Source organism: Ascaphus truei, chromosome 21 (genome assembly GCF_040206685.1).
Source record: "Ascaphus truei isolate aAscTru1 chromosome 21, aAscTru1.hap1, whole genome shotgun sequence".
Taxonomy (NCBI): Eukaryota; Metazoa; Chordata; class Amphibia; order Anura; family Ascaphidae; genus Ascaphus; species Ascaphus truei.
Window position 1 is genome coordinate 2,795,740 of NC_134503.1, and position 14,592 is coordinate 2,810,331.

Here is a 14,592-nt window from a genome sequence, read left to right on the forward strand (position 1 = left end):
CTTGCCTTCTCTTCGGCGACGTGATACCGCGGGGTCATGTGACGTCACGTTGGCATGACACGCCGGAGATCCGAAGGTAAGGGGGGGGGGGGGCGCGAGCAGGGTGGGAAGCAGGCAGGGGGGCACAGCAGGGAAAGATTGAGCACCACTGCCGTAGATGATAATCCACAAGGGGGTGTTGGGGGAATCTCTGGGCCATCGTTGATAGCAGAGAGAGACTAGTTGTTCCCGGAAGCTATAGGCTCAGAGAACCCAGGTCTATATGTGGACTACCTGCGGGTGCTGTCCAGGACAGCCAAACCTTCTGGAAATTGTGATATGTGTCATTTAGAATAAAATAGTCAGTTTTAACAAGGCTGTGTTTTACTGTAAACATCGCTATCTAAGGCCGTGATTATACCCAAAAACGCACGCTGCGCCGTGTGTAGCAGCGCCGCGCAGTGCCAAAACAAAAAGCAAAAATCCTATGGAACTGCTCATACCGCTGGCGACGGTCGCAGTGTGCCGTGCTGCAAAGCGGGCGGCTGGGGAAGAGACCGAGGATTTAGTTTTCTTTCTTGCGACGGCCGTGTCACGTGAGCGGTTCAGCCATTGAGGGCGAACCACTCACGGCCATGCCTCCGTCACGCCTCCAAGCCTCCTCTGCTCTCTCCCTGCGTGGCTGCAGCGCTGCGTGATGTCACAGAATAGCGCTGCCGCCTTGCTGCACTTGGGTATAATCTCAGCCTAAGCAGGGGTGGGCAACTCCCGTCCTCAAGGGCCATCAACAGATCAGGTTTTCAGTGGCTCCCTGCTCCGGAGACTGAGCCACCTGTGCTGAACCACCTGTGCTGAGGCAGGGATATCCTGAAAACCTGACCTGTTGGTGGCCCTTGAGGAATGCAGTTGCCCACCCCTGATCTAGACGGACTCCTTGTGGGGACACAGCCCTCTTTGCTTCGAGGTCTCATTGTATTAACCACATTGACAAACATGTCCTATTCTTGCACACGCACTTCAGACCTGTCAACACTCATTGATTTTGTGGCAGTCTCGCGCATGTGGAAACGGTCTCACTGATTGCTAATAGACTTCAATGGATTCTCGCTGATAGAATGAAATACTTTTTCACTAAGATGCCTTTTTTTCTGACCTAGGACCCCAATGTCTCAGAGTTTGACATCTCTATTAGGATTAGCCTGTGTGAATATAGTTATATACCACATTTGACCTTGAATAAATGGCCCCCTTACTACACCACTATTATACATATTAGAGGTCATGGAAATACTGTCACTCAAAATCATGTTTCAGCAACAAAATGTGGGTACTTGTTACCCTCCGTTTCCAGCCAGGAGAGCACTGCGACTGCACGGAGAGCACTCCTATTAACCCTTTGAGTGTCCCATGATGTCACGTAGCCACCATCGTTGAGAAACTGGATCAGCGCGTTATCGATTATGCAGACAGTGGCGTTCTCGTCTTTGGGCGCGCCTTTCAGCAGAAGGAGGCCATGTTGAACTGAAACGTTATATTAATCTTAGCGTTTCAGATTGGGGGATATAACAGTTTAACACATTTACTCGCTACAAAGGAAAAGCTCCTATTTCCCGTATAATGAACACGAACCTCCCGCAGCGTATCTGGGACTTGTTCACATAATACAGTTAACATCAGTTGATTGTCTACATTGTGCTTCTTATCCAGTGTTACCTACATAACAGACCCACAATTGTGCACCTTTTCATGGGGATTGAGCGAGAAATATATAAGATATTATGAAAAACAAAAGGGGTCCCCTTTTATAACTGAACACAATATATATATAGAAGTATAGATAGTTGATAGATAATAAATGATAGAAAGATGATATACTGATAGATCTATGCATATGTATGCATATTGGTGGTTTGGGGTCTTCATGAGGTTGGTAACCACTAATATTCCAATGTATAGGTAGGGCAGCTGACAGATTTGACCTAACGGTTAATAAGTAAATACTGTAGGTCTTTTGGTTGCTCAGCTTCTGGCTGGCTCTTTGATGCTCTTTGATGCTCTGTGCTGCAGCTCCATTTAAAGAGCTATTGACACACTTCAGAATCTGGGCTCCACTTCAAAATATTTTGGTTTCATTTAGAGGAGAGGGGGGCGGTTGGGAAGAAGTTGGCCTTCGTCCAATTAAACGTCCGGAGCCCAACTCATCCGGACAATCATGACTTGTAGCGGAATGAATGCATCTTTTATAGACCTTAACACCCAAAAGAAAAAACCCTCGAGGTTTAAAAGTGCAAAGGAAAGTCCATCCGTACGGAGTGAATTTAAAGCGCAGAGCCCTCTGCCGAGCTCCTCTGCCATTCCCAGGGCAGACTTCTCACGTCAGGTACCATGGAGAGGTTGTCAAACGCCTTCCTGCTACTTCTGCTCCTAGCCGCCTTGGACGTGACCTTCACCGACCTGGCAAGGTCGCGAGGACCCTACTCAGAGGTGAGCCACTCACATATGGGGGTTGACTTCTGCTCTCTGGGGCTTTTACCCGTGTTACCCCTCCGGGGAAGGCTGGTTATTGCATGGAAAAATAGACATTTTGGGGGGAGATTCTTCTTTTTAATCAACTGTAAATTTTGAAGCATAGAAGAAGAAAAAAAAATCGAATTGCTTTCACTCAGATTTATTTCCCGAATCTGCTTTTTGTTAATATATTGAATAATGTTTGTGGAGTTGAGTCTGACTAATAGGTGTCATTTATAACAGCCTCCTGGTGGCAAAACTATCAGACAGAACAAGATCCCGGGGCTTCCAGCGCAATTCTTTCACTTTGATCAATCTGTTTTTTTTGCATAAATAGTAAAAAAAAAAAAAAAAGAATTCAATACCCCGTAACTAAACCCAAACCATACGCCTGCTTGTGTAATGGTGCTCGTTATTCCCAGCTCCTCTACCCTGCATTGGTGGTAGACCCCCTGTGGCTGCAAAAAAGGTACAAAAATGCAGCCAGATTCAAACGATGAGATCTACTATAGAGCAGAGAAGGAGAACAACTGGAAGAGCACTACTGTAGGTATCGAAAAAGTAGAAAGGAGGGTGCGTATCCCATAAAAAAATTATTTATTGGTCATGGAAAAACAGGGCGATGGAGAGCCCTACCAACGTTTCCCGCGTCACAGAGCGCTTTCTGAAGAGCAGCAGATTTATCAAAGAAAATAATTTTCTCCTAATAAAGTTTAGCGCGGTTGTGTTAGTTAGAGGTTTATGCTATTAGGCTGAATATAGCCGCTTTGGCGTATTGCTAATTCTTTCCGGCTTGTCAACATTATCACGAGAAATGTTTGCAAATAACAGCGGCAGTGCCGAGTCCTGATAAAAATGGGATTTCTTGGGGACCTTTTTATGTAATTTTTTTTTCAGTTCAACCGATTGTTTAAAATAACTTTACTTACTGAGAGGACATTTTACAGGCTGTTTATGTGACCCAGCATAAGGAGATATAACCAGATATTCCTCTCGCAGACAAGGTAAATAAGGTGGTATTGTTGTAAGATACCCGGCGCGTAACTAATATGGCAGATACGGCAAAATTCAGGGCGGATTTTAGTGTTACTGAGATCTACTTAAAGTCTCCCAGCTTCAAAACCTTGCTAATCTGGTGTGAAACAAATGGTATTGTATTGTTTTAATAGGATTCAATTTCTTTATTAAAGCCGGCGGGATACTTTTTCGCTTCCGCTTTGTCGCACTTTTGAAGCTGCAAAATTGTTATACGCACACCGCACTTTCCCTAACCTTTGCCGGTTCAAACTTCTCACGCGCGTCCCTTCTCTTTACAGAGGTTTAAGCGTCAGATCCGAGCACCGAAGACCGAGGTGAGGCAGAAAAGAAACGTTCATTTGTTTTTGTTATGCTGCAAAACACGCTTGAAAATGCATTGCAGAGCAATATGTCGTTGGAGCCATTGGCAGTGCAGCGGTTAATGTCACTGCCCCGTTTTTTGTTTACAACTATTCCTAAACAGCCTCCGATACCTATAATTCAATAACGAGCCCCCCGTTTCTACAGCTAGAGCAAGAGACATGCCAGGAATGCAAAGTGGAAAGGATGTTTACAGAACAAGCCTGCGTGCCACGGGCCTGCTGGGAGAGGGGATAAAAGTCCCCAATCCTGGCTGTGTCCCCATGTCGGAGGTCCCTTCGCCAGCTGAATGTCTCTCGGGGACATTGCTGCATCATAGTACGACTACCTTTTAATTAACCAATATTATAATGGCTCACAATCTCCTGGTCACACATGGGGCAGTAACAATGTTATCGCCCGATACTTTGCCATAGGCCATAAATAAGTTAGCGGCCCACGCCCCCCATCCCCCAAAAAAAGGGGGAACCCTGAGTTTTATCAAGGGACACTGCACCCAATTTTTGGAGTGTTATGGGATGACTTAACTCAGGAGTTCTCCAGGTTTTCAGGATATCCCTGCTTCAGCACAGGTGGCTCAATCAGTCAGCCACTGATTGAGCCACCTGTGCTGAAGCAGAGATATCCCGAAAACCTACCTGTTTGGAATCGGTATCACTGCTGGGCACAATCTGATATATTCGGGTGGGCCGAAATATTTTCCAGCAGATTTTGCAGCGAGTTGGCTGAGAAAACAAGGCAAAATCTCCTGTGTGTGTATGTGTGTATGATTTCTGCATATTCATATACCATAAGCATGACATTTTCTCCTGCGGGGGAGTACTTGCTAAGTAACCTCCCATGTGCGCTGTTAGAAGAGCAATTCCTTAATACATATGTAACCCTACAATTAACGGATCAACTTTTCTCAATCACTTGTCTCATGTTTTTCGTCCATCTGTTTTAGCAAAATGTGGAACAACTGAAAACATATTGATTATATCCAACAGAGAGCCTGCAGGATAAAGTGGGCTGACAGCATTGATGCCGCTTGCTTGATACATACCCATAATACAGGGGTGGGCAATGCCAGTCCTCAAGGGCCACCAACAGGTCAGGTTTTAATGAAATCGCTGCTTTAGCAAAGGTGGCTCAATCACTCTCTGCTTCAGCACAGGTCTTTGACGGAGCCACTGATTGAGCCACCTGTGCTGAAGCAGGGATATCCTTTAAACCTGACCTGTTGGTGGCCCTTGTGGACTGGCACTGCCCACCCCTGCGCTATGAGTATGTATCAAGCAAGCGGCATTAATGCTGTCAAACTACTTCACCCCTCTGCCGTAGTGTGTGTCTCTTGTGAGTTCAAGTCATAACACCGAGCCTTCAACCATTTAAAGTAATGGGTAATGGCGCAGAGGCAAGTGTGAGTCAGAATTAAAGGGAGCAGGTGTTTTAATACTTCCTGTGCCGCTGACGTGTGGAGCAGCATGGGGCTCCCGTATCCTGCTTTCAGGGGAAACTGTCTGAGAGCTAAAACACATGGGCCATGAAAGAAAAGGCTACTTATACCTCCGCCTCAGCACTGTCCCAAAAAAACACGGAAGTGGAAACAGTTTTTGGTGCACGGATTCAAAAATTCAAATATTATCTTATTACTGTGGAGTAGAGGAGTTTCCTTATATATACACACTGCAATGCGCACGCTCACAGCGGTGAAAAGAAGATTTGTTTGCAGGGCATATATGATAATTTGTCAGGTGGAAGTGACACCCCGAAAGCAACGCCTTTTTCATGGCATGTGGACACCCGTGCTGGAGACAGCCTGAGGTTTCCACCGGGGATACCCTTCATGCAGGGCCCCTTTGGCAGTGCTTGTGCTGCTCGGCTTTGGATAAGTAACCTTCATGGTAAGATTATACATGGCCGGGTAAAGTAAGGAGAATTCTAGCCCCCCCCCCCCCCCCCAGATCAATCAAACTCAGTTATGAGTTATTGCACTCGATCCAGCGTTAACTCCCGCTGAGATTAAAGGGAGTTAGAGCCGGATCTGGTGCGTTCATCGGTTACGGAGCATGGTGAATCTGTACCTCGGTGCCCAACCTATTCTTATCCTGGTTATCAGTTTCTTGGACCCGTCCTGTGGTCGGTGGGGCTGTGAGATCCAGGGTCTGAGTCCAGTGGTACCGTCAGAGAGAGTGTCACAGTTCTACATAGTATTTATTTAAGAAAACGCTTAAAAGTGTATCTACGGACCCCCTGCCTGTTATACAAGACCACTTTACTCTCCTAATTCTGTCTCTGCGTCTCTCGTGCGGAAATCCCTCTCCCGGCTTCCTATCAAGTCCTGTATTACTTACAAAATTCTCCTCCTCACTTCAGGCTGCACCCTCCTCTGCTCCTCCTTACATCTCACCCTAATATCTCACTTCCTCCTTACATCTCACCCTAATATCTCACTTCCTCCTTACATCTCACCCTAATATCTCACTTCCTCGTTATATCTCACCCTAATATCTCACTGCCTTCTTACATCTCACCCTAATATCTCACTGCCTCCTTACATCTCACCCTAATATCTCACTGCCTCCTTACATCTCACCCTAATATCTCACTGCCTCCTTACATCTCACCCTAATATCTCACTATACCGTCCTCTGCCCCTCCTTACATCTCACCCTAATATCTCACTATACCGTCCTCTGCCACTCCTTACATCTCACCCTAATATCTCACCCCTAATCTCTCACTATACCGTCCTCTGCCACTCCTTACATCTCACCCTAATATCTCACTGCCTCCTTACATCTCACCCTAATATCTCACTGCCTTCTTACATCTCACCCTAATATCTCACTGCCTCCTTACATCTCACCCTAATATCTCACTGCTTCCTTACATCTCACCCTAATATCTCACTATACCGTCCTCTGCCACTCCTTACATCTCACCCTAATATCTCACCCCTAATCTCTCACTATACCGTCCTCTGCCACTCCTTACATCTCCCCCTAATATCTCACTATACACTCCTCTGCCCCTCCTTACATCTCACCCTAATATCTCACTATACCCTCCTCTGTGCCACCTTACATCTCACCCTAATATCTCACTATACCCTCCTCTGCTCCTCCTTACATCTCACCCTAATATCTCACTATACCCCCCTCTGCCCCTCCTTACATCTCACCCTAATATCTCACTATACCGTCCTCTGCCCCTCCTTACATCTCACCCTAATATCTCACTATACCATCCTCTGCCCCACCTTACATCTCACCCTAATATCTCACTATACCCCCCTCTGCCCCTCCTTACATCTCACCCTAATATCTCACTATACCGTCCTCTGCCCCTCCTTACATCTCACCCTAATATCTCACTATACCATCCTCTGCCCCTCCTTACATCTCACCCTAATATCTCACTATACCCTCCTCTGCCCCTCCTTACATCTCACCTTAATATCTCACTATACCCTCCTCTGACCCTCCTTATATCTCACCCTAATATCTCACTATACCGTCCTCTGCCCCTCCTTACATCTCACCCTAATATCTCACTATACCATCCTCTGCCCCTCCTTACATCTCACCCTAATATCTCACTATACCCTCCTCTGCCCCTCCTTACATCTCACCTTAATATCTCACTATACCCTCCTCTGACCCTCCTTATATCTCACCCTAATATCTCACTATACCCTCCTCTGCACCTCCGCCAGAAGTGTGACAGCTAGACTGCGCGGCTCCGAAGGTGCACGCACGCGTATGGAGGGGATGTGGGGGGAGGGGGAGGCTGTGGCGTAGCGGGATATGCGTGAGTCCCGGGCAAAAGTTTGCCAGCAAATGCCGATCATTCTTGCGCGGTCGGCACTTGCCAACTGCGCGTGCGTGATCGACAAAATGCAGCATGCGCAATCGGCAAGTGCCGACTGTTCATATGCGATTGGCAAGTGCCGACTGCGCATGCGTGATTGGCATTTGCCAGCTGCGCATGCACTGTTGGAGCTTGCCGGTCGCGCATGCGCATGAGTTACTGGCAAAGGCCGAATGCGCATGCGCAAATCGCCAGATTTGCACATGCACTCAGGGACAACAATGTGAGAGAGTGGGGCCCCCGAGAGCACAGGCCCCTGGGCTACAGCTATGCCACTGGGAGGAGGGGATGTGATGTGCTGGGGGGTGTTGTGTGTGATGTGCAGGAGAGGGGGGATGTGTGTGATGTGCAGGGGGGGAGATGTGTGTGATGTGCAGGGGGGGATGTGTGTGATGTGCAGGGGGGGAGATGTGTGTGATGTGCAGGAGAGGGGGGGATGTGTGTGATGTGCAGGGGGGGGATGTGTGTGATGTGCAGGGGGGGGGATGTGTGTGATGTGCAGGGGGGGGAGATGTGTGTGATGTGCAGGGGGGGATGTGTGTGATGTGCAGGGGGGGAGATGTGTGTGATGTGCAGGGGGGGAGATGTGTGCGATGTGCAGGAGAGGGGGGGATGTGTGTGATGTGCAGGGGGGGATGTGTGTGATGTGCAGGGGGGGAGATGTGTGTGATGTGCAGGGGGGATGTGTGTGATGTGCAGGGGGGGATGTGTGTGATGTGCAGGAGAGGGGGGATGTGTGTGATGTGCAGGGGGGGGAGATGTGTGTGATGTGCAGGAGAGGGGGGATGTGTGTGATGTGCAGGGGGGGAGATGTGTGTGATGTGCAGGAGAGGGGGGGATGTGTGTGATGTGCAGGGGGGATGTGTGTGATGTGCAGGGGGGGAGATGTGTGTGATGTGCAGGGGGGATGTGTGTGATGTGCAGGGGGGGAGATGTGTGTGATGTGCAGGGGGAGAGATGTGTGTGATGTGCAGGAGAGGGGGGATGTGTGTGATGTGCAGGGCAGGGGGGATGTGTGTGATGTGCAGGGGGGATGTGTGTGATGTGCAGGGGGGGATGTGTGTGATGTGCAGGGGGGGATGTGTGTGATGTGCAGGAGAGGGGGGGGATGTGTGTGATGTGCAAGAGAGGGGTGTGTGTTTGTGTGATGTGCAGGGGGGGATGTGTGTGATGTGCAGGGGGGGAGATGTGTGTGATGTGCAGGGGGGGAGATGTGTGTGATGTGCAGGGGAGGATGTGTGTGATGTGCAGGGGGGGAGATGTGTGTGATGTGCAGGGGGGATGTGTGTGATGTGCAGGGGGAGATGTGTGTGATGTGCAGTGGGAGAGATGTGTGTGATGTGCAGGAGAGGGGGGGATGTGTGTGATGTGCAGGGGGGGATGTGTGTGATGTGCAGGGGGGAGATGTGTGTGATGTGCAGGGGGGATGTGTGTGATGTGCAGGGGGGAGATGTGTGTGATGTGCAGTGGGAGAGATGTGTGTGATGTGCGGGAGAGGGGGGGATGTGTGTGATGTGCAGGGGGGGATGTGTGTGATGTGCAGGGGGGGGATGTGTGTGATGTGCAGGGGGATGTGTGTGATGTGCAGGGGGGAGATGTGTGTGATGTGCAAGGGGGTGTGTGTTGTGCAGGGGGGGAGATGTGTGTTATGTGCAGGGGGAGAGATGTGTGTGATGTGCAGGAGAGGGGGGGATGTGTGTGATGTGCAGGGTGGGATGTGTGTGATGTGCAGGGGGGGAGATGTGTGTGATGTGCAGGGTGAGTATTATGTGTATGGAGTATGGGGGGGGGAGGGGTGGGGTGTGTGGCAGAGTGGTGTAAGAGAGAAAGAGGTGGGTCGGAGAGATAGAGGGGGGTCTCGCAAGGCCGTTGAAACTGGGGTGGGGGGGGGGGTGTTCAGTGGAAACTGTAGTCCTGGGCCCCAGGAAAGCTGTCTGCGGCACTGCCCTCCACCTTTAAGACCCATCTTATAACACACCTCTGTAACACAGCATATGAGTAGCTCGTGGCTGATGCTATACATCTCATGCACTGACCGTGGCCCCTGCAGACCCTTACCAGCCCCTTACCAGAACTCCCTCCTACTGTCTCTGCACATTCTCCCTAATCACCACTTAGAGTGTAAGCTCTTCGGGGCAGGGACTCCTTTTCCTATTGTTACTGTTATGTCTGACGCGCTTATTCCCATTATGTGTTATATTACTATGTCCCATGTATCACTGCTGTGAGGCGCAGTATAAAGATATACACACATGCAGCGTATATTTCAGTTCTGGTGGTGGGTGTGTAAAGCCTCGCACTGAGCGTCTCACTTTGCACTACTGCCTTTCACCAGCATTTATAACCCTCACATGACACAGAATTACATATCTCCAGATAAAACGTAAAATGGCTTCTTAGATTACATTAAAAAAAATGCATTTTATTGCATCAAATAGAAGATTTAGGGGCCTATGCAGAGAGCAGCGCTAGAATAAATTGGAGAGTTTAAGAAAAAGTAGCTTTAATGGAGAGTTTTATTCTCCATATGCAGAAATGGGCAAAATCCGCTATTTTTAGCATTACTGCATGTGGAGAATTGTAAATGACGAGATGCGCGCAGCTGAAAGGGAAAAAAAAAATTGCGCATTTTTTTTTGTTTCCCTGTAGCCGGCGAGCTCCTGCTTCTTGCCAACTTTAGTTGGCGGAGAAAATTGGAGAAAATCGCGCCAAAAACAGCCGCTAGATGGCGAGCGCGCCTTTCTGAATTCGGATATTTTTCAGACTGGCCAGATGTAGTTCGCGCGGCGAGATTTTCAAATAGAAAAAAAAAATGGCGCTTTTTTCCTAACTCGCCATTTTCAGCTGTTTTTAGCGCGATTTTCTCCGGAAAATGGCGAGATTGCAAATAGCGCTGCTCTCTGCATGAGGCCCTTAATCAGAACTGTTTGTTTCCTCTCCCCCAGCTGACGATCAGCAGCCTCTACATCCAGTCCACCATCGTCTCCCGATATTCCCTGACCAAGGTGCAAAGCGTCATTCTCAACCCTCACCCTGCAGCCAAGGAAGCCGTCATCGACCTGGAGCTGCCCAGCTCCGCGTTCATATCCAACTTCTCCCTGTAAGTCTCTCCGGGCCACGTTTACTAAACAGTGCTATGTTATAAAGCAGGGGGGGGAGGGGGGGAGGGGGGTAGGCTCATCTCCAATCCCAGCTCAGGTTTTCAGGATATCCCAGCTTCAGCGCTGAGCCTCTGATTGAGCCACCTGTGCTGAAGCAGAGACTGATTGAGCTACATGTGCTGAAGCAAGGATATCCTGAAAACCTGACCTGTTGGGGGAGTCTGGGGGGGGAGTACCCCCGTTATAAGGCACCTCGCAGGCCATCCCAATAAATAATTTGTGTATATATAGGGTGGAAGCCGGGGTCCCCCGTAGCTCAACCTCGTTAATTGCAGCTCCGGGAACCCTTTGCTTCCAGAGATTTTTTTTTTTAATGAGGTTGACACATTTTCCCATTAACTTGCACAGGGAGGATGTTACCGCGGAGAGAGAAACACGGATACATTCACCGCTAATTGTTAGCTTGTAACACGCAGGACAATCTGGGCCGCAGGAACGGCCAATCTCAGTCCAAGGGCCTTATGCAGAGAGCATCGTTATTTCGAAATTCGCCATTTTTTGTACAATTTCGCGCAGAAACCGGCAGAAAATGGCGAGTTCCGAAAAACGCGCCATTTTGTTTTTTCAATTGCTAAAACTCGCCTCGCGGCTGGCGAGAACCTCCATCTCGCCATTTTTAAAACTCTCCGAATGCAGAGAGGTGCGAACGGCATAAGGCGGCTGTTCGCGCCAAGAAAATGGCGCGATTCTCGCATTTTTGCCGCGCCAGGAAAAGATGGCAAGATGGCGCTCGCCGCCTATAGTAAAGGGGAAAAAAAGGCGCGAATTTGTTTTTACACGTTTCTGAAGCGCGCATCTCGCCAATTTAAACTCGCCACACGCATCCATGTTAAACATAGCAGAATTCGCACTTTTCTGCATATGGAGAATAAAACTCTCCAAAAAAGCTACTTTTTATGAAATTCGCCAATTTTAAAATTCTATGCTCTCTGCATAAGGCCCCAAGTGTTCAGAACGTCGGGCTGACCTGCAGCTCCTTTCCCATGACCCAAATTCAGCTCGGTTTAAGACATACAGTACCTGCCAACTTTCCGCAGGGCCGGCGCCACGTGACCCCTAGTCCTTCTTGGATGTCGCTGTTTGCCGGTCTGCGCGTGGTTTTACTGTAATAGAGTGCAGTTGGAGGACCGGTCCGGATCATCGTTACACTGCGACGCTGGAGTTAGATGTTTTACAACTTGGATTACCGGAAACTAATGATTCAAAAAGTTATGGGGAGGTTAAAAAATTAAAGTGACAGAAACCCTCCTCCGTACAGCAAATCAAAATACCCCCGGGTGGCGCATTTGTATGTCTCAGGCAGGTCAGCGACCCTGTCTCTCCCCATCATCGCTTGGCACAGGGGTGCTCAACCCTACAAACAGGTCAGGTTTTCGGGATATCCCTGCTTCAGCACATGGGCTGACTGAACCTCTGATTGCGACACCTGGGATATTTTGAAAACCTGACCTGTTGTGGCGGGGGGGGGGGGAGGGGGGCTTTAGGACTGGAGTTGAGCAGCCCAGGCTTAGGCCGCTATTATACAGAAAATCGCGCGGGGCGCTGTGTGTAGCAGCGCCGCGCGCCTGAAAAACAACATAAAAAAAACCCCAATACAGGGCTTATACCTGTTGCGGCGTGCGGGTTCCGCGTGGAACTGCAGGGCGGATGTCTACTGGCGCGATTCTCAAATTTGTTCTTGCCTGGCGCCGCCGCCTCACTTGAGCGGTTCCAGCCAATGAGGGCGAACCGCTCACGGCCACGCCTTCATGTCTCTGCTTTGCAGGTTCCCTGGTACAATCAAGATGCCGCTCGGCGGTGGCGTGAGGGTGACGTCACCGGATCGCGCTGCCGCTCCGTGGCATCTGGTATAAATGGAGCCCTTAGCATGCAATGCTTCCACTGCAGCTGGGGATTCTGGGTAATGACATGCAAATGAGCACTCAGTGTGTCACTCTTTACTTCTGGCACCACAATAGTAAAGAAGCGGTTAAAACCCATCAGTTTTCGTGTATTGCCACACGCCCAACGCAGACTTTAGAGCAGGCGTTGGAGACGTCTCACAAAATGAGTGCTATGTATTTCACATGTAATTATATTATTATTATTAATATTATTATGTGACACATATTTTCATTAATAAATGCGTCCGTCACCCTGCCGCGGTGTAACACTGGAATGCCGGCGCCATATAATATTTTTTATCCCCCGCGAGATGCATTCAGCGAAGGCAAGCTCGCGAATCTTTCAGGGTCAGAGTGGGAGTAGGCTCGTCTCCGGGTAATTATAAGATGGAGGCGTTCGCAGAGAAGCTGCTGCTCTTTCCATACAACTCTGCTGATGTTGGCCGCAGAAACGCAATGCAGAAATAACCTCCCTTCTTTGAAGTGACGCTTGGCAGGCGACCAAGGAGAAGCAGAAAGGAGAAATAAGCTGTGCGCGGCACAGAGAACACCGCGCCCCGTGTCACAAGGACCGGTTCTGTCCCCCTGGCCAAGTTAATCTTGGCCAAATGTGCGTCCTTTCAAAGTTTATGCTGGCCAGCAGTCTGCCCACGTCGCAGGGACCTGGAAACAGAGGGCTGACTGTTCCAGCCGCTCGGGGGGGACGGGGAGGAGGGGGGGTATTTATTTATTTTTAAAAGAAATAATAAAAAAAAGAGAAACAACATCATTTGTTCATCAAAGGAACGCGAGTTCGCTTTAAAGTCAGGGAGAGAGCGAGGGGTGAAGAGAGGTGTTTACCTTTTACTATGCATAGAACAGCAAGGTGGCACAGAGCCTCACTATAAGGGATCTATGCATAGGGGTTATCCCAGGAAGGGATCCATGCATAGGGGTTATCCCAGGAAGGGATCCATGCATAGGGGTTATCCCAGGAAGGGATCTATGCATAGGAGTTATCCCAGGACGGGATCTATGCATAGCCGGGTTATCCCAGGAAGGGATCTATGCATAGCCGGGTTATCCCAGGAAGGGATCTATGCATAGGGGTTATCCCAGGAAGGGATCTATGCATAGCCGGGTTATCCCAGGAAGGGATCTATGCATAGGGGTTATCCCAGGAAGGGATCTATGCATAGCCGGGTTATCCCAGGAAGGGATCTATGCATAGCCGGGTTATCCCAGGAAGGGATCTATGCATAGCCGAGTTATCCCAGGAAGGGATCCATGCATAGGGGTTATCCCAGGAAGGGATCCATGCATAGGGGTTATCCCAGGAAGGGATTTATGCATAGGGGTTATCCCAGGAAGGGATCTATGCATAGGGGTTATCCCAGGATGGGATCTATGCATAGGGGTTATCCCAGGAAGGGATCTATGCATAGCCGAGTTATCCCAGGAAGGGATCCATGCATAGGGGTTATCCCAGGAAGGGATCTATGCATAGGGGTTATCTGAGGAAGGGATCTATGCATAGGGGTTATCCCAGGAAGGGATCTATGCATAGCCGGGTTATCCCAGGAAGGGATCTATGCATAGCCGAGTTATCCCAGGAAGGGATCCATGCATAGGAGTTATCCCAGGAAGGGATCTATGCATAGGGGTTATCCCAGGACGGGATCTATGCATAGCCGGGTTATCCCAGGAAGGGATCTATGCATAGCCGGGTTATCCCAGGAAGGGATCTATGCATAGGGGTTATCCCAGGAAGGGATCTATGCATAGCCAGGTTATCCCAGGAAGGGATCTATGCATAGGGGTTATCCCAG

General features: G+C 49.3%; 1 protein-coding gene across 2 annotated transcripts in view; it reads left to right on the forward strand.

Annotated features, from left to right (window-relative positions):
• The first annotated feature begins 2,117 nt into the window (after positions 1-2,117).
• The window catches only part of ITIH6 (inter-alpha-trypsin inhibitor heavy chain family member 6), a 29,038-nt gene continuing 16,563 nt past the window's right edge, over positions 2,118-14,592 (forward strand). For both annotated transcript variants that reach the window (XM_075578423.1, XM_075578424.1), the window contains exons 1-3: positions 2,118-2,463; positions 3,804-3,839; positions 10,686-10,840. In XM_075578423.1, the coding sequence (XP_075434538.1) occupies positions 2,365-2,463; positions 3,804-3,839; positions 10,686-10,840 (290 nt within the window). In that variant the 5' untranslated portion in view covers positions 2,118-2,364. The remainder of the gene's footprint in view (positions 2,464-3,803; positions 3,840-10,685; positions 10,841-14,592) is intronic.